This window comes from Somniosus microcephalus, chromosome 31 (genome assembly GCF_052327205.1).
Source record: "Somniosus microcephalus isolate GS21.2 chromosome 31, FLI_Smic_1.0, whole genome shotgun sequence".
Taxonomy (NCBI): domain Eukaryota; kingdom Metazoa; phylum Chordata; class Chondrichthyes; order Squaliformes; family Somniosidae; genus Somniosus; species Somniosus microcephalus.
Window position 1 is genome coordinate 33,203,372 of NC_141017.1, and position 21,082 is coordinate 33,224,453.

General features: G+C 48.2%; 1 protein-coding gene across 1 annotated transcript in view; it reads left to right on the plus strand.

Moving 5' to 3' along the window:
• Positions 1-21,082, plus strand: part of LOC147097721 (complement C3-like) — a 159,904-nt gene that overhangs the window by 130,856 nt on the left and 7,966 nt on the right. The window contains exons 34-37 of the mRNA XM_085971754.1: positions 1,815-1,902; positions 8,005-8,094; positions 16,574-16,679; positions 18,312-18,401. Coding sequence (XP_085827880.1) covers positions 1,815-1,902; positions 8,005-8,094; positions 16,574-16,679; positions 18,312-18,401 — 374 coding nt within the window. The remainder of the gene's footprint in view (positions 1-1,814; positions 1,903-8,004; positions 8,095-16,573; positions 16,680-18,311; positions 18,402-21,082) is intronic.

Sequence of the window (21,082 nt, forward strand, 5' to 3'; positions counted from 1 at the left end):
TCAGGCTCTCAGAACTAAACAATATTCCACCTGGGTTCAATAGTAGACCTCTCTGTGGCAGCTGCGTGCTGGTGCTGGTGCTGGTGCTGGTGCTGGTGCTGGTGCTGGTGCTGGTGCTGGTGCTGGTCCTTGTCCTCAGGCGCTGGCCCCCTCCTCAGGCACTAGTTTGCCTTTTGAACTCCTGAGCTAATGGGTAGATTTGCCTCAGGTGTGTTGGAGGTGGGTGTGGCCTTCACCTGGATTGGAGTGAGAGGGGGACTTTGTCTCCATCTGGTGGCCACATACCGCCCCCATAGCTTACACTTGGATTAATGTTTTTTCAGCCCCTTCATATTGTCAACTGAATTATTTCTAATAAAATAAGCATTTAGCATTCAAACAAGAAGCTTAAAAATACCTACTGTAATAGAAAGCAAATTGTCTCCCCTGCACCCTCACCTTTAACAACATGTGAGGAGCTGATGGACTTCTTTGTCACTAAGATTCAGGTCATCCATTCAGCTGGCTCTGCTAGAAACATAGAAACATAGAAGCAGGAGTAGGCCATTCGGCCCCTCGAGCCTGCTCCGCCATTCAATGAGATCATGGCTGATCATCCAAATTCAGTACCCTGTTCCTGCCTTCTCCCCATATCCCTTGATCCCTTTAGCCTTAAGAAATATATCTGACTCCTTCTTGAATATATTTAATGAATTGGCCTCTACTGCCTTCCCCTCCTTCCCCTTGCTCACCAAGACAAATCTCCCACTGCCCTAGGCCTGAACTTGCATCTTTCTCCAGTTTCTCTTCTTTCTCCCTTTATGCCCTCTCCAAGCTCATCTTGTCCATTAGACCTACCTTCTGCTCCCTTTACTCCATTCTCATTAGTCTGCTGACCATCCAACTTGCATTTCTGGTTCCCATGCTAGCTGGCATTGTAAATGGTTCCCTCTCCTCAGGTCCTAGCCTCTCCCTTTAAAAGTGCTGTTGTCATCCCCTTCAAAAATCTACGCTTGACCCCTCTGTCCTTGCAAACTACCGCCCCATCTCCCTTTCCCCTCAAGTCCTTGAATGTGTTGTCACCTCTCAAATCTGAGTCTATCTTTCCTGCAACTCCATGTTTGAATCTCTCCAGTCAGATTTCCACTCCTGCCATAGCAGTAAAACGCCTCTAAACAAAGTCACGAATTACATCCTCAGTGACTGTAACTGTTGTTCATTTTCCCCCTTGACCTCTTTGCAGCCGTTGACACGATGGACCACAGCATCCTCCTCCAATGCCTCTCTTCCATTGTCCAGTTCACTGAGAGTGCCCTCACTTGGTTCCGCCCTTGCCTATCCAGTTGTAATCAGAGCATCTCCAGCAATGGCTTGTCTCATGTCTCTGCCGAAATCTAACTGAAATGTGCAATTTCCCAATTAAAATTCCCCAATGGTGTCAGCTTCCATATGTACGCTGATGACACTCATCTCTACCTCACCACCACCTCTCTTGACTCCTCCACTGCCTTCGATTGCTTGTCTGACATCCATGAGGTGATACCGCCCAAGACAAATTTTACCCCTTAGTCTTTTTATCTCCAAATGGAAGTTACGTTTTCCAGCAGTTTATTTTAATGGGAAAGCAAAACATAAGATGAGAGAATTCTGCCGCTTTAAAGAATTGACATTAAGGCAATACTGTTGCCAAAAGGAATGTTTTTAAGGGCCAGAGTGAATTATTAGTTGAATAAGTAAATTGTTTCATGATCTGCATATTTCTCTTGATGAAGATCTGATTGTTGTAGTTTTCTTGCTACTTTTGTAAGTAAACTGTAATAACTTGCTGTTTACAGATATCTTGCTGAAACAGAATCCTCAATGGTCATTGCAGATATTTCTATGCTGACAGGATTTTCTCCAGATGTACATGATCTTGATTTGGTAAGACATAGTTATTATTCAATAAGAAAACTTGCATTTATATAGCAACTTGCATTTATTTAACAACAGTAACAGGGCATTAGCAACTAAGGCCACATCAGGGAAAATTAGTAAAAGGTTAAAAATTAAAGGTGCTATATCTGAATGCATGAAGCATTCGTAACAAGATAAATGAATTAATAACACAAACAGAGATAAATGGGTTTGATCTAGTAGCTTTAACTGAGACGTGGTTGAAAGAAAGACTTGCATTTATATAGCGCCTTTCATGACCACCAGACGTCCCAAAGTGCTTTACAGCCAATGAAGTACTTTTGAAGTGGAGTCACTGTTGTAATGTGGGAAATGCGGCAGCGAATTTGCGCTCAGCAAGCTCCCACAAACAGTAATGTGATAATGATCAGATCTGTTTTTGTTGTGTTGATTGAGGGATAAATATTGGCCAGGACACCAGGGAGAACTCCCCTACTCTTCTTCGAAAATAGTGCCATGGGATCTTTTATGTCCACCTGAGAGGACAGACGGGACCTCGGTTTAACATCTCATCTGAAAGACGGCACCTCCGACAGTGCAGCACTCCCTCAGCACTGCACTGAAGTGTTAGCCTAGATTTATGTGCTCAAGTCTCTGGAGTGGGGACTTGAATTCACAACCTTCTGACTCGGAGGCGAGGGTGCTACCAACTGAGCCACAGCTGATACTGTAGAGTGACTGACATGCATCAGCTGAGCGGCCTGCGGCTGGCGCTGTCCAGGGAGAGTATAAATAATTGGGCACGGGCCCAGCTTGCCGCCCAGTTGATTCATGCCAGTGACCAAGGTTGGGAACTAAATATTCCAGGATGCTTGACTTTTAGAAAAGATAGGCAAAATGGAAAAGGAGGTGGGGTAGCCCTGATAATAGAAGAGGAGATGAAGGCAGTAGTGAGAAAGGATCTTAGCCCAGAAAATCAGGATGTAGAATCAGTACGGGTGGCGCTAAGATATAACAAAAGGCAAAAAAACACTGGTGGGAGTAGTTTTATAGGCCTCATAACAGTAATCATAACATTGGACAGACTATAAATCAGGAAATTAGAGCAGCATGTAACAAGGGTCATGCAATAATCATGGGGGGAGTTTAATCTTCATATAGACCTGGCAAACCAAATTGGCAAAAGTAGCTTGGAGGACAGGTTCATGGAATGCATTTGGGACAGTTTTCCAGAACCATATGTCGAGGAACCAACTAGTGAACAGGCTAATTTAGATCTAGTATTGTGTAATGAGACAAGGACAATTAATAATATTATAGTAAAGTATCCTCTGGGGAAGAGTGATCATAATATGATAGAATTTCATGTTAAGTTTGAGAGTGGAAGTCAGATACTAGGGTCTTAAATATAAACAAAGCCAATTACGGAGGTATGTGGGGCGAGTTGGCAAAGATAGATTGGGAAATTAGATTAAAAGATACGACGATAGACAAACAGTGGCAAACATTTAAATAAATAATTCATACTTCTCAACGAATATACATTCCCTTGAAGAATAAAAACTCTACTGGAAAGTGGTGCAACTATAGCTATCTAGAGAAGTTAAGGATAGTATTAGCCAACACACCCGGCCCTTCCCACGTCACCTTCCCGTGCAAGCGCAGGAGATGCAACAGCTGCCATTTTACCTCCTCCATTCCCACTGTCCAGGTCCCCAAACACCCCTTCCAGGTGAAACGTCAATTTACTTGTGCTTCTTGCAATTTAGCAAACTGTATTCGCTGCTCACGATGCGGTCTCCTCCACATTGGGGAGACCAAACGCAGATTGGGTGACCGCTTTGCAGAACACCTCCGTTCAGTCCGTAAGGGTGACCCCGAGCTTCTGGTCGCCTGTCACTTTAATTCTCCGCTCCACTCCCACTCTGACCTCTCTGTCCTCGGCCTCTTACACTGTTCCAATGAAGCTCAACATAAGCTCGAGGAACAGCACCTCCTCTTTATATTAGGCACTTTACAGCCTTCTGGACTCAACATCGAGTTCAACAATTTCAGACCACTGCCCCATTTTTTCAGATGGCAGATGTTGATAATTCTGCCATTCCCATTTACACCTCTTCTAGACCCATCTTTTGTTTTTTTACAAGTCCCATTACCTCCTTTTGCTTTGTACAATTATCCTTTTTGTCATTTAATCACTTCTGTCTGCCAACCTATCACAGACCTTCCCTTTTGTTCTTTCCTCCCTGCCCCCTTTCCCTGCCCCCGCACTTGCTTAAAATCTGTCACATCTCTAACTTTTTCCAGTTCTGACAAAAGGCCATTGACCTGAAATGTTAACTCTGTTTCACTCTCCACAGATGCTGCCTGACCTGCTGAGTATTTCCAGCATTTTCTGTTTTTATTTAAGATGAATGACCAATTAGTGTGTTTTTGGTGGTGTTGGTTGAGCGAGGAATGTTCATTTGATCATGGCTGCAAATGCAAGGCTGGGAATTTATTTTCAGTTATGACTTAACCCAGTTTGGCTATCCTATTGGAGAACACTGATCTTAAGAATCTCCATGCCCTCTCTAGTAGCAGAGGCACCCTACGTCATCGGATATTAAAATAGAGCAGTGATATGCCAACAACTGTATCTCTTGAAAGTCCAATTATAGAAACATAGGAGATAGGAGCAGGAGTCGGCCATTCGGCCCCTCGAGCCTGCTCCGCCGTTCAATGAGATCATGGCTGATCATCCAAACTCAGTACCCTGTCCCTGCCTTCTCCCCATATCCCTTGATCCCTTTAGCCTTAAGAAATATATCTAACTCCTTCTTGAATATATTTAATGAATTGGCCTCCACTGCCTTCTGTGGTAGAGAATTCCACAGGTTCACCACTCTCTGGGTGAAGAAATCCCTCCACATCTCTGTCCTAAATGGCTTACCCCTTATCCTTAGACTGTGACCCCTGGTTCTGGACTCCCCCGCCATCGGGAACATCCTTCCTGCATCTAGTCTGTCTAGTCCTGTTAGAATTTTATAAGTTTCAATGAGATCCCCTCTCATTCTTCTAAACTCCAGCGAGTATAAGCCCAATCGACCCAATCTCTCCTCATACGTCATTCCTGCCATCCCAGGTATCAGTCTGGTGAATCTTTGCTGCACTCCCTCCATGGCAAGAACATCCTTCCTCAGATAAGGCGACCAAAACTGCACACAATACTCAAGGTGTGGTCTCACCAAGGCCCTGTACAACTGCAGCAAGACATCCTTCTTCCTGTACTCGAACCCTCTCGCTACGAAGGCCAACATACCATTTGCCTTCTTAACCACCTGCTGCACCTGCATGCTTACCTTCAGCGACTGGTGCACAAGGACACCCAGGTCTCGTTGCACTACCCCTTCTCCCAATCTATTGCCGCTCAGATAATATTCTGCCTTCCTGTTTTTGCCACCAAAGTGGATAGCCTCGCATTTATCCACCTTGTACTGCATCTGCCATACATCTGCCCAATCACCCAACCTGTCCAAATCATCCTGGAGTTTCTCGGCATCCTCCTCACAGCACACACGCCCACTCAGCTTTGTGTCGTATAGTTCTATATACTTCAAGTGATCACAGTATTATTTTTCTATCTGGTACTAAAATCTGAGAAGAAACTTTCCTTCCACTGGTAAGTGAATGTTAAAAGTGCAACAGGCAATTTTATGTCAACAGGTTTAATAGTTGAAGACTGGGCACTGACCCAAACTCCTTGGGTGCCTGAATCATTGGCGGCTGCTTAATGTGGTCAACTGCATTCAGTTGTTTTGCAATATAGCAAAGATTGTGGGACATTCTGCATGTGCAGTAGCCATTAATTGGTCTAACATCAGAGAAGCAAGGCTGCATAATATACTGGGAGTGGCCCACACATCTTGAATCAACCATTATCAATTTGATCTAAATTGAAATATGTGCAATTTGAAGATTGGTGTTTGACCTTCCTCACAGATATGTCCTTTCTCCTCCCAGTGAAGCACTAATTTGGAAGAAATATTCATGCTATGTGGAGCATAATCGAATACAAAATACTTACTAAATGCAAGTGTTGTAGTCCTTATTCTCTCACCTGCCCTCCTAGGCAGGCGAGCACTCTTCTCCCCCTCACTTCCACTTCACACAAGTGCTCTTCTCCTACTCCCCCTCTCCCCCAATTCAAGCTGTCCTCAGACGCAGTTCATGCTGCTGCTCTCTCTTACTTCCTTCAGTTCAGGCTGGGATTCATAGAATGAGAACCATAGAACGATTACAGCACAGCAGGAGGCCATTCGGCCCCTCGAGCCCACGCCGGCTCTCTGCAAGAGCACTTCAGCTAGTCCAACTCCCCCGCCCCTTTCCCCGTAGCCCTGCAAAATGTTTTCCCTAAGGTTCTTATCCAATTCCCTTTTGAAAGCCACGATTGAATCTGCCTCCACCACCCTTTCAGGCAGTGCATTCCAGATCCTCACCACTCGCTGCGTAAAAATCTTTTTCCTCCTGTCGCTTTTGGTTCTTCTGCCAATCACCTTAAATCTCCTCTGCTGTAAGGAGAACAACCCCAGCTTCTCCAGTCTATCCACGTAACTGAAGTCCCTCATCCCTAGAATCATTCTGGTAAATCTTTTCTGCACCCTCTCTAAGGCCTTCACATTCCTTCCTAAAGTGCGGTGCCCAGAATTCGACACAATACTCCAGTTGAGGTCGGGCCAGTGTTTTATAAAGGTTCATCATAAATTCCTTGCTTTTGTACTCTGCCCCTATTTATGAAGCCCAGGATCCCGTATGTTTTTTTAACCGCTTTCTCAACCTGCCCTGCCACCCTCAACAATTTGTGCACATATATCCCCAGGTCTCTCTGTTCATGCACCCCCCATTAGAATTGCCCCTTCACTTGCCCCTTCGGCATTACTCCCAGTTAATATGCAAAGAGATCATCATTATGCAATCAGATTGACACACGTACAGTTCTATCAGCAATTGGTTTTGAGACTTTTAAGCAGGATGATGGTTTTCTGCACATGCAAGACACCAGCCTGAGCAAAATATGTAAAATTAATTTGGCCTGGAACTTGCAATCAGGATAACAGTGAACTGGCAGCGTTTGCCGTCAGTCCGCCTTTGAAACTGACCGCCACTTTGCGATTTGCCACATGCGCAGGTGTATGCGGAAATCCTGAAGTTGCGGTCTGTCACTGACAGCTCTGAAACAGGCTGCGCTGTGCTGTCCCCCCCTTCCATCCCCCCTGAGCCGGCAATCTGTGTAATCAGCCAAATCATTGAAACTGATGACAGCTTTGGCTCTTCCGTAGTAAGTTTGCTGTTAAATTCCCCACTAAAAGTTAGACCCAAAGGGTTTTTAACAGCGTATTAACTACTAAACAAATATTCAGGACCAGGAAAACTAATTTCAGTTTTGCACAGTGTGAAATTTGTCCATTTTAATAAAAATTAAAATTTATAAGAAACATTTGAAATACATTTTTAAATTAAAAAAAAAAAGTTTGTCCATCTTTATTTCATAGAAACATAGAAACATAGAAGATAGGAGCAGGAGTAGGCCATTCGGCCCCTCGAGCCTGCTCCGCCATTTAATGAGATCATGGCTGATCATCCAAATTCAGTACCCTGTCCCTGCTTTCTCCCCATATCCCTTGATCCCTTTAGCCTTAAGAAATATATCCAACTCCTTCTTGAATATATTTAATGAATTGGCCTCTACTGCCTTCTGTGGTAGATTTCAGGTTTGCCTTTTCCCCATGTGAGAGCCCCAATCTTTCTTTTGCTCTCTTTAACTATTTTTTTAAAGTTTGAATTTTAAAAGCTTACTCACTTCCTTGTTGCTGACTGTTAGAATTCTGCCTTTGATGGGCTGCTTACCCAGCCTGTTGACGTCACAGCAGTTTGAACGAGGGGGTCACTACTGTAGTCTGTTGAATTGAATTGAAGGTCGGAAAATCCAAAGTTCTTGATGCAGGGATTGTGAGATCCTTGCGGAGCGCACTTTGGGGCCAGCAGCGAACACCTTCGCTTCGCTACTGACCGCAAATGCTGGGCCATTATTTCCCCTTGGTGTATGTATTAGCAAACCATAACTAAACAATTGACCTGCTTTAATTCCAGCTTAAAAATGGAGTAGACACGTATATATCAAGATATGAACTAGACAAGGCATTATCAACCAGAGGATCACTGATCATTTATTTGGATTCGGTAAGAAGCTTCCTATATTTTTGGCAATTATGAGATAAAGAAAAAAAGACTCAGGATGTCTCAATGTGCTTTACAGCCAATTAAGTACTTTTGAAGTGTAGTAAACTGTTGTACTGTAAACACGGCAGCCAATTTGAGCACAGCAAGGTCCCACAAACAGTATTGCGATAATGACCAGATCATCTGTTGAAGTGATGTTGGTTGAGAGATAAATGTTGGCCAGGACACCGAGGAGACATCCCCCTGCTCTTCTTTGAGTAGTTTCACAGGATCTTTTACGTCCACTTGAGAGGGCAGGGGTCATCGGCTTAACGTCTCATCTGAAAGACGGCACCTCCGAATGTGCAGCGCTCCCTCGGCACTGCACTGAAGTGTCAACCTAGTTTTACCTGGCGGAAACATAGAAACATAGAAACTAGGAGCAGGAGTAGGCCATTCGGCCCTTCGAGCCTGCTCCGCCATTCAACAAGATCATGGCTGATCATCCAAACCCTAGCACCCGGTCCCTACACCGACAGCCACCCCACCCAAGCCCTATCCCCGTAACCCCACGTATTTAATCCCCCCTAACACTAAGGGCCAATTTTTTTATCATGGCTAATCAACCTAACCCACACATCTTTGGACTGTGGGAGGAAACCGGAGCACCCGGAGGAAACCCACGCAAACACGGGGAGAATGTGCAAACTCCACACAGACAGCCACCCGAGGCTGGATTTGAACCCGGGTCCCTGGCGCTGTGAGGCAACAGTGCTAACCACTATGCCACCGTGCTGCCACTGGGCTCGAATTTCCAAGCCCCGTGGAGGCGGGTTTGGAGGCGGGAGTGGTGGGAAAATTGCAGAATCGGGGGGCAGGAACCCATCCCGCCCCCAACCCGCCTCTGTGCCAATGTCCCAGGAGGCGGGTAGCCGACCTGTGCTGGGAGCCGCCTCCCCGAGGCGGGAAGGGGATTAGTGCCAATTAACTGCCTGTTAACAGGTAGTTAACAGGCAGTTTTTTGCCTAATCCCTATTTTTAGCCCTGAAGTGTGGGCTTCCTGACGGCTCCAAACCACGCCAAGTTAGTGAGGCGGACCGTCGGTCTGCAGGGGTTGGAGGGGTCGAGATGTCCATTGTGCAGGTGAGTGGTGGGTGCATGTGTGCAGAGGTAAGTGTGTGAGGTAAGTGTAAAGGCCTAGAAATTCAGTTGGGCGCGCCAGCCGTTAGCGCCTTAGGAGGAGTAGATCTCGAGCGCTAGGCGCTTATCGCCCGGGCGCAGCGCGATCTGCGCCTCTCCCCAACTTCAGGACACATTTAGCGCCGGCGCAAAGTCTTAGCGTGCGCCCTGCTGCGCGCGCAGATCATGACGTCATTTAATAGTGCAACGCCCTTTGTGCGCCCCAAACCGGAACTTCACTCGCGCCAGCCCATTGTGCGCCTGGGTGGCCCGAGCAACTGTGAAGTGGAACGGTACACAGGCCAGCCGGGCCGCGGGGAGCGCAAATTAAAGGGCACTTACCCAGCAGTATAAAGGCCAGCCATTTTGCAGCATTCACTCTTGTGCAACGGTTTTCTGGACAGAGACCAAGGAGGAGAGTTTACTGGTTTGGACCAACACTTGGACAGGTATTTTTGGCTCAGGCCAGAGCTTACCAATTATCTTTGCCTTCATTCAGAGCTCAGTGTTTGCCAGCATATAATGGGGGCTGCATTGGGTGGCAACGCTGAATTTCAGCCTTATGCCAGAAGGGCTTACAAACGCCGTGAGAGAGTGGCAGCCCTGGCTAGACGCAGAGGGGGCAACAGGCGTCGCCAACTGAGGCCTTACCCACGCAGGGTATACCGCCAGCAGACCTCCTATCTGACCATGTCTGCCGCGATGTGTGTTAGGAGGCTGCGATTCCGAAGGGAGGTGGTTGCAGACATCTGCCGGCTGCTTCAGAGAGATCTGCAGCCACAGCTGATGCGCAGGACGTCTCTGTCGGTGGCAGTGAAGGTGACGGTGGCTCTCAACTTCTATGCCTCCGGCTCCTTCCAATCCGCTACTGGGGACATCGCTAACATCTCCCAGTTCGCCGTGCATTGCTGCATCCGCCAGGTGACCGAAGCCCTTTTCAGAAGGAGACATCAATTCATCTCCTTCCCCATGACCCTGGACAAGCAGCAGCAGCGTGCAGTGGGGTTTGCAAGAATAGCGGGCTTCCCCATGGTGCAGGGCGCCATTGACTGCACGCATGTGGCTTTGCGGGCACCTCTTGAGCATGCCGAGGAGTACCGCAACCGGAAGGGCTACCATTCCCTCAATGTACAGCTGGTGTGTGACCACAGGCAGCGCATCCTAGCTGTCAATGCCCGCTTTCCAGGCAGCAGCCACGATGCCTTTATCCTGCGACAGACAACTGTGGCTGACATGTTCCAGGCACAGCCTCCCCCAAGAGGATGGCTTATCGGGGACAAAGGCTATCCTTTGTGTACCTGGCTCATGACCCCGCTCCACGCGCCCACGACCCCTGCTGAAGAGGCATACAACGAGAGCCATCAAGCGACGAGGAACCTCATAGAACAAACAATCGGCGTGCTCAAGCAACGGTTCCGCTGTCTCGATCGCTCCGGGGGAGCCCTCCAGTATTCGCAGGATCGAGTCTCCCAATTCGTCGTCGTTTGCTGCATGCTGCACAACCTGGCTATCCGCAGGACTCAGGCACTGCCACCTCACGTTGGACCACCACCTCAGGAGGAGGAGCAGGAGGAGCATGAGGACGACGAGGACGAGGAGTACCAGCCCAGGAGGGACGCACAAGGTCCAAGGGCCGCCCGTCGGCGGCTTATTGAACGTCACTTCTAGGCCCCCTGTCAGGGAATGGCTTGTGCCAATGATAGAACATGATTGCAGCCGCTCCGCAAGCCCTCAGCCGGTTAAGGCAACAAACACTTCAAAGATCAAACATGGACAATGTGAATAAATAAAATGCTTTATTGTACAAACTCTGGGCCCTTCCCACATGAAAACCAAAAACAGACGAAACCCCCAAAAAACACTCAAACACATTACTCGCTCCCACAACCTGGAGAGGATTAACAAAATAGGGCAACTAAAATGGCCGTCATTCTCGGCCTTTGTCAAAAACAAACATCACGTCATCGGCCTTCAAAAAACAAACATCCAATTCTCGGCCTCAAGAAACAAACACAAATGGCCACACATTCGACTATTTGGCCCGCTAGGGCGATGCCTTGGCCATCTTTGGGTGGCCCCTGCCCGCCCTGCTGCTCCGCCTCAAAGTAAGGCCATTGGCTGCTGCAAGGCTGGGGGCAGGCTCCTGAGGGGCACATGTCGTGACGGCAGATGCCCTTGGGGGTCGGCCTAGTCGAGGTCTGGCCGTCGAGCGGGCGGCTGTTGATTGTTGCAGCTGTGGCTGGCCAGCATCAGTCGCTGCAGCAGCTCCTGGCAGCTCCACTGGGGGAGTGGCAGTGGCGGCTGGAGGAATGGCGGCAAGCTGGCGGATGGCAGGCGCTCGCTGGTCGCCTGAGACACTGGCACTCGCCCGGGCCAGCACTGCAGCATGCGCACCAATCTGCCGAGGGACAGACCGCTGTGCTGCTGCAGTGCGCCGGGTGCCCTGGCGATGCCTGGCTGACACAGCGAGTGTGGCAGCAGTGAGTGCCCGTGTTGACCTGTTCACTGACCGCAGCAGAGCAGCCAGTGACTGGACGGCACCACTGATCACCTGGCCAGTCGCTGACAGATCTGCCCGGTATTCCGCCCGACTGGTGGCCTCTAAGGGCCCGAACTCGGCCACACTCCGAGAGAGGGAATCGATGGACTCAGGCAACCATGCCACTGCCGCCATGAGCTCCGTGTGCCGGCGCTCCGAGTCCGCGGACAAGTCTTCGAGGCGTTCCATCTCCTCGGCGAAGAGCATCTCCTGACTGGAGGCCGGACTCTCCCTCTGGGGAGAGGGCCGCCGAGCTGGCCGACCCTTCCTGCGTTGCTGGAGGCCGCTGGGCCCAGCAATTGGACTCCCCTCCGACGCATCCCCCCTCTGGGGAGAAGGCCGCCGAGCTTCCACCCCCCTCCCGCCTTTCTGCAGCACGCAGGTCCCAGGAGCTCCCCTCCCCTTCGACACTTCCGCCACGCTGCCCTCCAGGGAAGACGTGTCCCCTACATTGGCCTGGGTGGCCGCGGCTGAGGGTTCCCCTGATGGGCCGCCTTCCTCTTGCTCCTCCTCGGAGGGTCTGTCACTGGCAAGTTGAGGGACCTCCTCTTGACCATCTGAAAGCAGGAAGGCACAAGAGTAGCTTTAGAGTGAGGAGAGGGCGTCAGTGCGGGATGCATGAGTGGTGGCATTCAGCGCATTGGTCGGACAGTGGCAAAGGATGTAGATCTGATGCGCAAGTGGGACGAGAGAGGTGCAAAAGGTGATGTCCTTACCATTGCTGCCCAGAACAGGGTCGGCACCTCCACATGCAACGGGCCCAATCATCCGGCCACCCATGAGGCGCTCCACGCGATGTTGCAGGTCGGTGAGTGGCTGGATATGGGGTCGGCCTCCCCCGGTCGCAGTCCGGCTCTTGCGATTATTCGCCAGCTTGGCCTGCAAGAGAAAGGACGGCCTCTAAGTACAGTGTGTCGCCGTGATCTTGTGTGCACTGCCTCCCATGGTGGAATAGCCTGGCCAGTGTGTCGCCATGATCTGGTGTGCACTGCCTCCCATGGTGGAATAGCCTGGCCAGTGTGTCGCCATGATCTGGTGTGCAATGCCTCCCATGGTGGAATAGCTTGGCCAGTGTGTTAAGTGCAGAATGTGCAATTGATGCTCATGCCTGTCCCATAGCTGCTGGATGAAGGCTGGCCATTAGAGCTTTCAGGTCCCTTTGCCCATAATGTGAGGTGCACATGCAAGGATGAGGAGGTCATTGGAAAGGGTACTCACCCTGACAATGCGTGTGAGGTCATTTAACTTTTTGCGGCATTGGGCACCGGTCCTGGGGACGTCGCTGTTGGCTGACAGCTTGCTGGCGACATGCCTCCAGGCTCTCCTGTAGACGCGGACCGTCGCCTTCTTGCCATTGTCCGGGTACAAAACATGGCGCCTCTTCTCCACAGCAGCAAGCAGCACACTCAGATCACGCTCTGAGAAGCGCTGCGCACGTTCACGGGCCTTTTCCATATCTTCAGGCGCTATTTGGGTCCAGCAGCAGTGTTCAGGCCTAGCTGGAGGGCTCCACTATCCAGGGCGTGGCAGCAGACACAGTCGACCCTTCCCCCTTAAGAGCTGGCCGGCGCCAGGGTGTCTGCTGTCAATCACGAGATGGCCGCACCTGCGCTGCGCCCGGCCTCGGCGCTATCGATCACCACCTCCGGCTTAGCGCCCAAAGAGAGGCGTCCAGCAGCAGTTTTAGCGCTCGCCCGAACTAGTAGGGCGAAGCTAATGAATATCGGAGAAGTGGCATAGATTTGGCGGCGGCCGCAAACTTTAGCGGACGCCCCACTTTAGCGCCCCAAAAGTGGCGTCAATGAATTTCTAGGCCAAAGTGTTTTAATAAGTTTTACTTACCTTTACTTTCTCCTGCAGGCTTCCTTCCTTCAGTTCTCGGGAGTCCCTCAGCTCACCGGCACAGAAAGCAGAATGGCTGCTGAACTGTCAAAAGCTGCAGCCTCTGCTTTCTGGTCTGGAGAGATCTCTAACTGAGTCTGAGTAGAAGGACTCAAGTTAGAAGACAGATTGTCAGTGTTTGACAGCTTCACGGAGCTGTCAAAGGCTGATTTTTCATCTGTCAAAAGCTCTTGACAGATGAAATGTCAATCGCTGACGTCACCAGTAACCAGGTGTCCCTTAATTGGCCTGCTGAGCCTGCTGTCAGTGACAGCTTCACAAAGCTCTTGACAGATGAAATGTTACTCGCTGATGTCACTTGTAACCGCTGGGCGGCTTAACAAGGTCAATCAAGGGAAAATAGCGTGGGTTGGCCAGAAGTCGATGGAGGCGGGACTACAACTCAAAAGGTGGGAGTCCCGCCTCCAAAAGCTCCCCATTGACAAAATCGAGCCCACAATGTTTTCGCTGCTCAGGTCGGAGTTAAAATCGCAGTGGGGACCAACGATATTATCGGACCCTGAACTGCAGGTTTAAAGAATTGCCCCTGCCTGCTTCTAGTGGTGTCTTTGCCACCTGCTCAAAATAACAGGTTATAATTGAAGATGGCGGTATCCAGGCGGGGCATAGGTGGGCAAGTCACCCGGACAATTTTAGTTGTCTTACCACCTGGTTTCTGCCAGGCAGGTAGGTTTAAGATTGGCCGCAATCTTAACCGTGCTGCTCACACTATTAGTCCAACTTGTAACATTATCCAACAGACCAGTTAATTTGGATTGAGATGAGAAACATAGGCCTAGAAATTCGATGGGCTGCGCCACCAGTTAGCGCCTAAAGAGGACACTTAGTGGTTTTAGCGCCATTGGCCACGCCTCCCGCAAAATTTAGCGGGGCACTAATGGCAGCGTTAGCCTGTAGTGCTGCGCCGCCACCGATGACGTCATCGGTGTGCGCAGCGCCCCGCTACCGCCCTGAACGCGATATTGGGTCACGCCCCCCCTCCCGTAGCGCATTGCGACCGGTTCAGGGGGGCCTACCTGTGGCGGTAGTGGCACTTATTAAAGGGGAGGAGCGGGGCGGCCATTTTTTTCGCTGGCCGCCTGCCAGCACCTCCTCGCGCTGCCGTCCCCGGCCTCCTGATCCCCCCCCACCCCCCCCGGGCAGTGCCGGCTGTGTCCCAAGAGCCCGTCATGTCTCCTCAGTGCTGGGCTCTTTTGCCGGCACTCGCGATCAGAGATCGCGCTGGTGCAGGCCCCTCCCCTTTAAGAAGGGGAGGAAGGCCTGCAGTACCGCAGCGCGCCATGCCGCAGCGCCACGATATTCCGTTTCAGCGCCCCAAGAGGGATGCAGGGCGCCTCGAGCAGCGCCCCGCTTCCGTTTGGGGCGCTGAAATTGAATATCGCGCTGGCGCAAGCGGCTCCATCCGGAGCGGAAATTCCGGTGCCCAGGTGAGCTTGGCGCCCCCCGAATTTCTAGGCCTATAATTTTAGCAGCAATAATGTGAGAACATTGTTCATTCATTTTAAACTGTTCAATGTGAGAGGTTTTGTTGCTCGACAATAAGATGCTTTTGGCACATACTGTCCATGTCAAACAATCCCTGAGCATACTTCCCTGCTCCAGTAACTTAAGAAAACCACCCTTACTGCACGTGTGTATTTTCCTTTTACACACCAGCTGTTGACTTGGCCTTGCTGAGGAGGAGTGCTAATTCAGGCCAAATTATGACTGTGCTCACTGGACGTGGGTTGAGACTGTTGAACATCAATTCACTTACAACGCAAGCAGGAAAGAGATCTTCATCCCATCAGTCTTCGCTTAATTCAAACCCAGCCCCAAAGTGAAAAAGACAAGGAGGGGAAAAATTCAGTTGTTTGCGCCTCCCATTAGCGCCTTAAGAGGGCGCCAATTGGGGCGCAAAGCAACTAGCGCCCGGGCGTGGCGATGTTTGCGCCGCTCGCGAAATTAACTAGACATTTTGCGGCGGCGCTAAACACTACTGCCACGATCTCCTGCGCCGGCAGATCATGACGTCAGTCGAGTGCGCAGCGCCACGTTAGCGCCCCGGACCGGAAATTGAGTGGCGCCCCCTGCCTTACCGCCTGCCGCTAGCAACGACAGGTTGAGGGGAGCGTTATGCTGTCAGAAAGGGACTGGGGGAGCCCTATTTAAAGGCGACCGCTTCCTGCCTTTTTTTTGTCGGTGACATTTTTGCACCACGCATTCTGAGAGAGAGAGAGAGAGAGAGAGACTCCTGGAGAGATTCAACGCTGTGTGAAGGAGTTTTGAGTACTGAGCAGCACTTTGCAGGTTCATTTTGATTTGCCCTTCCTTGCTTCGCCAGTGCTCTGAGGTAGCGCCTCGCTCCTCGGCCTTTGCGCCTTAAGACAGGTGTGAAGTGCCTGATTTAGCGCTCCAATCACCTCCAGGGGCGATAAAAGCCAAGTTTGCTATTGGAGGCGATAATTAGCGCCAGGCGCTAAACTGCGCACGGCCGATAATGGCACCCCAAACGGGGCGATACTAAATTTTTCCCCCAAGAATCCTACCACCTAATGCCCAACTAATGACACTTAATTTTTCAATACTAGGTTTTAATAACTCTTCAGAATTGGAAAGTTTTTTTAAATTGGAATTTACTTCAGATTGAGTTAATCATTTCTTTTTTCATGTTGTTTACTTGCACATTTCAATCATGCCTGCATAATGTGAGGTTTTGTTTGTCTTTAACACTTCTGAAGTAACCACCTTTTTGAGTAACTTCAGCTGAGTTATATTCCCAATATTGCTCTACCAATTTCTTTGTGTCACATATGCAAATTAATCCTTTCAGCTAATCTGTAACTGATCAATTGTGTTCTGATACATATGCTTTGATTTTTTTTTTCAAATTCCAAATAGGTTTCAAATGTAGAAGACACTTGTTTTGGATTTAAAGCACACCAGTACTTCAAAGTTGGATTTATCCAACCAGCTTCTGTCAAGATTTATGAATATTACGATACAAGTGAGTACTTGTAAAGGCTGTCTTGCTGATTTAGTTTGATTTCTCTTGGAGGGAATATAAGATGAGAAGAAAATAGTGTGAAGTAGCTTGAAAAATAGCACAGAACAGTCCTGAGAATGATATGAATTAAAGATTTTTTAAATAATAATAAAGTTCAAGTGTAAAGCTTAAATAATTTATTGACTTGTCAACATAACAAAACATTAGTAAATACTCAAAAAGGATGGATGCCAAGGCCAAGGATCTCAAGGGGGGCGATTTTGCCAGCCCCGGGGAGGCAGGTTTGAAGGGGGGATTGCCGGGAAAATGGCAGAATCTGGGGGCGGGTAGCCATCCCGCCCCCAACCCGCCTCCGTGCTATCTTCCCAGGAAGCGGGTACCCAACCCGCGCCGGGTCCCGTCTCCTCGAGGCGGGAAGGGGATTAGTGCCAATTAACTGCCTGTTAACAGGTAGTTAACAGGCAATTTTTTGGAGAATCCCCATTTTGAGCCCTGAAGTGTGGGCTTCCCGACGGCTCCGAACCTCGCTAGGGTCAGCGAGGCGGGCTGTCGGTCTGCGGGGGTCGGAGGGGCCGAGATGTCCGGCGTTCAGGTGAGTGATGGGTGCATGTGTGCAGAGGTAAGTGCATGAGGTGTGTGTAAAGTGTTTTAAGAAGTTTTAATTACCTTTACTTCTTCCTGCAGGCTTCCTCCCTTCAGGTCTCAGGAGTCCCTCAGCTCACCGGCACAGAAAGCAGAATGGCCGCTGAACTGTCAAAAGCTGCAGCCTTCTGCTTTCTGGTCAGGAAGGTTTTCTAATTGAGTCTTGAGTGAAGACTCAACTTAGAAGACAGATTGTCAGTGTTTGACAGTTTCACAGAGCTCTTGACAGATGAAACATTACTCACTGATGTCACTTGTAACCGGTGGGCGGGCTTAACAAGGTCAATCAAGGGAAAATAGCGTGGGTTGGCCACAAGTCGATGGAGGCGGGACTAAAACCCAATAAGTGGGAGTCCCGCCTCCAAAAGCTCCCCATTGACAAAATCCAGTCCAATGCATTCATTGCCATGATTAGTTTATTTTAATTTTGTATTTTTTTCTGTTTGTAGACAGAGAACTTTTATACAGTTAACATAGCAAACAGTAATTTATGGGCTAATATTAAAAAGTACAGGAAACTTTTTTTATCTGGCACGGACGGGACCAACGTGGTGCCGGTTCATCAAAAATTCCGCATAACCGAAAGCTATAGTAAAAGATACGGAGCTGAGAGCTCCATATAAAGCAACAGACCCTGTTGCTTAGCAACAGGTTCAGAACAATGGCCACAAGTTGCAAGCGTCTCTGTAGCTTAGCAACAGCTGCAGCCACACCCTTGCACAGCAACAGATGGAGGAAGGCAAGTAATAAAAGTTACCTGAACCTACTCCTGAATTTTGCCAGTTAACCGAGATTTCCGGTTATTTCGGTGCCAGTAAATCGAAAGTTTCCTGTACTCCATTCTCTGTCAAACTCGATTACTCTGAATTGAAAATTGAAGACATTTTTTAGCAAGTCAGATTTCAGTTCTTTAATAAATCGTGCTTAAATTGGTTATATCGCTTGTCTTACTACAATTGTGTTCACGTCATTTTTATTTTCTACATACAGTAAACAGTTGCACTAAATTCTACCATGTCAGTGAAAACAGTGCTATGCTGAGCAAAATCTGTCAAGGTGATGTATGCAGATGTGCAGAAGGTAAGATTCTGTTATAAGCTTTATATGGATTCATTTTTCATTTAATGCACTATGCTATTCTCTTACTCATTATCTTTGGGATAAAATCTAAGTTAAATTATCTAGTAGTGTGGTTTCCAAATTATCAATCACCATGGGATGAAGTTCCATTGAATGCTAACATCAACTGATGTACATATACCAATCTCCACGACTTAGTTACCAGCACAAACTTGAGTTAACCTAGTTTTGATAGCGCAGAAAATGCGTACCGTTTTGAATAATTTTGTATAAGTATGAATTTAATAGCCAATCTGCATAGGTGATTCTGCAATCCTGTTCGACTGGTGAGTTCTGCTTGCAGGAAGCATGGGATAGAGCTATGGCTACAAGTTATAGCAAGGTTCTTTGACCCACACTCCCTGTGAGTGTGGATTCCTGCTTGGAGCATAGTCCCCGCATAATATAAAACCATTGCGCCTATCCTGCATTTCGTCCATCACCTAACACTTCCTAGACAGACTAGATGCAGGAAGGATGTTCCCGATGGTCGGGGAGTCCAGAACCAGGGGTCACAGTTTAAGGATAAGGGGTAAGCCATTTAGGACAGAGATGAGGAGGAATTTCTTCACCCAGAGAGTGGTGAACCTGTGGAACTCTCTACCACAGAAGGCAGTGGAGGCCAATTCATTAAATATATTCAAGAAGGAGTTGGATATATTTCTTAAGGCTAAAGGGATCAAGGGATATGGGGAGAAAGCAGGGACAGGGTACTGAATTTGGATGATCAGCCATGATCGCATTGAATGGCGGAGCAGGCTCGAGGGGCCGAATGGCCTACTCCTGCTCCTATCTTCTATGTTTCTATGTTAAACTTTGGTGTCGTACATATATATGTGCTTAAATTTCATATTCATAAAACAGCAACAAGGCCATAGTAGAGGATGCAGGGACTGTAGAAACATGAGAACAACGTGTAGATAAACTTTCAGTGAAGGGTTTGTGACAACAATAAAACAAACATTAGCAAGCATTAATCCAACACTAAAAGAAAGGGCAATTGCAAGAAGTCAAATGGTTGTAAGTATTTCAGCCACCGTCATTCTCCAATAAGAGTAGCACTTATTACTGGAAATACAATTTGTACCACTCTCTGCTCAAATTTGGTGGCTCGTTCGAAAGTTACTAAGAATTAAACCTACCGAAACTATTTTTAAAACTATAAAAGTAACCAGAATTTGTTTTGTTTGTATAAAACATCACGACTAATGAACGTTTCAACTTTTTCTGATGTTTTTCTGAAAAAGATGTAGCTTACCTAACCAAGCCAAAATTTCAAAATGGAATCTTTATATTTGTAATAATGGCCCAGAAATTCGGGTCGGGGGCTTCCCGCGGGTGCAAGCCCCCGACCTGCACTTACCTAGCGCGCCAGCTGTTGAGCCGTGGGCCCCCATGGAATTCCGATCCTGGGCCTGCTCCAACTGCCGGCACTCAGTGCTTGCATATCCCAGGGGCGCAGTTAGTTCGATGCGTCCCCTGGGATCACATGGGCCATGGAGAGCCAATCGGAGCAGGGAATGCTCCATTCATAAGTTTGACAGGAAGGGCTGTCAAAATTTATAAATACTACGGGCCCCAAAACATCACTAAACCTTCAAATAAATTTTTTAAAAAGCCATCACATTTTTAAAATAAACTATAAATTACATGAAATAACTATTTTAAACAATAATTTAAATTTTTGAAAAAAATAATTTTATTTTCTAACGGGGCTAAAAATAAACTTATCTTTCTTTAAAGTATTTAAAAATAATAAACCTGTGGAAAAAATGTTTTAATTTTAATTAATTCACCACTTACCTTGTAAAAAGCAGGCCTTGCGACTGCTTTTTATATGTCTAACTTCTGGAGACTTACCCTCCCGGGAAAACCTGGAAAAAAAACGTAAGTTCGATGCGCACGCGCAGCCTCTCCGGCGCACGCGTTCGACCTCTGAACCCCTGCTTTCAGGGGAACGGAAGTGCCGGTTTCCCACGCATGCGCAGTGCATGCAGGAAACCGGCACTTCCATTGGGCCTACGGGTGAGTATCCCGTGCGTACTCACCCGTGGAGACCCGAAGTTCTGGGCCAATGTATTCTAAATGCTTTCCTGTTATTAATGTTTATTCTGTGAACTCAAAAAATGTTGTTTATCTAAAGTTCTGGTACAACTGTGCTGTTATTCACGCTTAGAGGGAGGTTCTGAATAAAAGCCCTGAATTAAAAGATGTTTTACCAAAATGTTTTAGTTAAATACACTATTTCAAAGATATTAAAGAATGAAATATGCAAATAGAAAAGGGTGTAGAAACATAGAAACATAGAAGATAGGAGCAGGAGTAGGCCATTCGGCCCTTCGAGCCTGCTCCGCCATTCAATGAGATCATGGCTGATCATCCAAATTCAGTACCCTGTTCCTGCCTTCTCCCCATATCCCTTGATCCCTTTAGCCTTAAGAAATATATCCAACTCTTTCTTGAATATATTTAATGAACTGGCCTCCACCGCCCTCTGTGGCAGAGAATTCCACAGGTTCACCACTCTCTGGGTGAAGAAATTCCTCCTCATTTCAGTCCTAAATGGCTTACCCCTTATCCTTAGACTATGACCCCTGGTTCTGGACTCCACGGCCATCAGAAACATCCTTCCTGCATCTAGT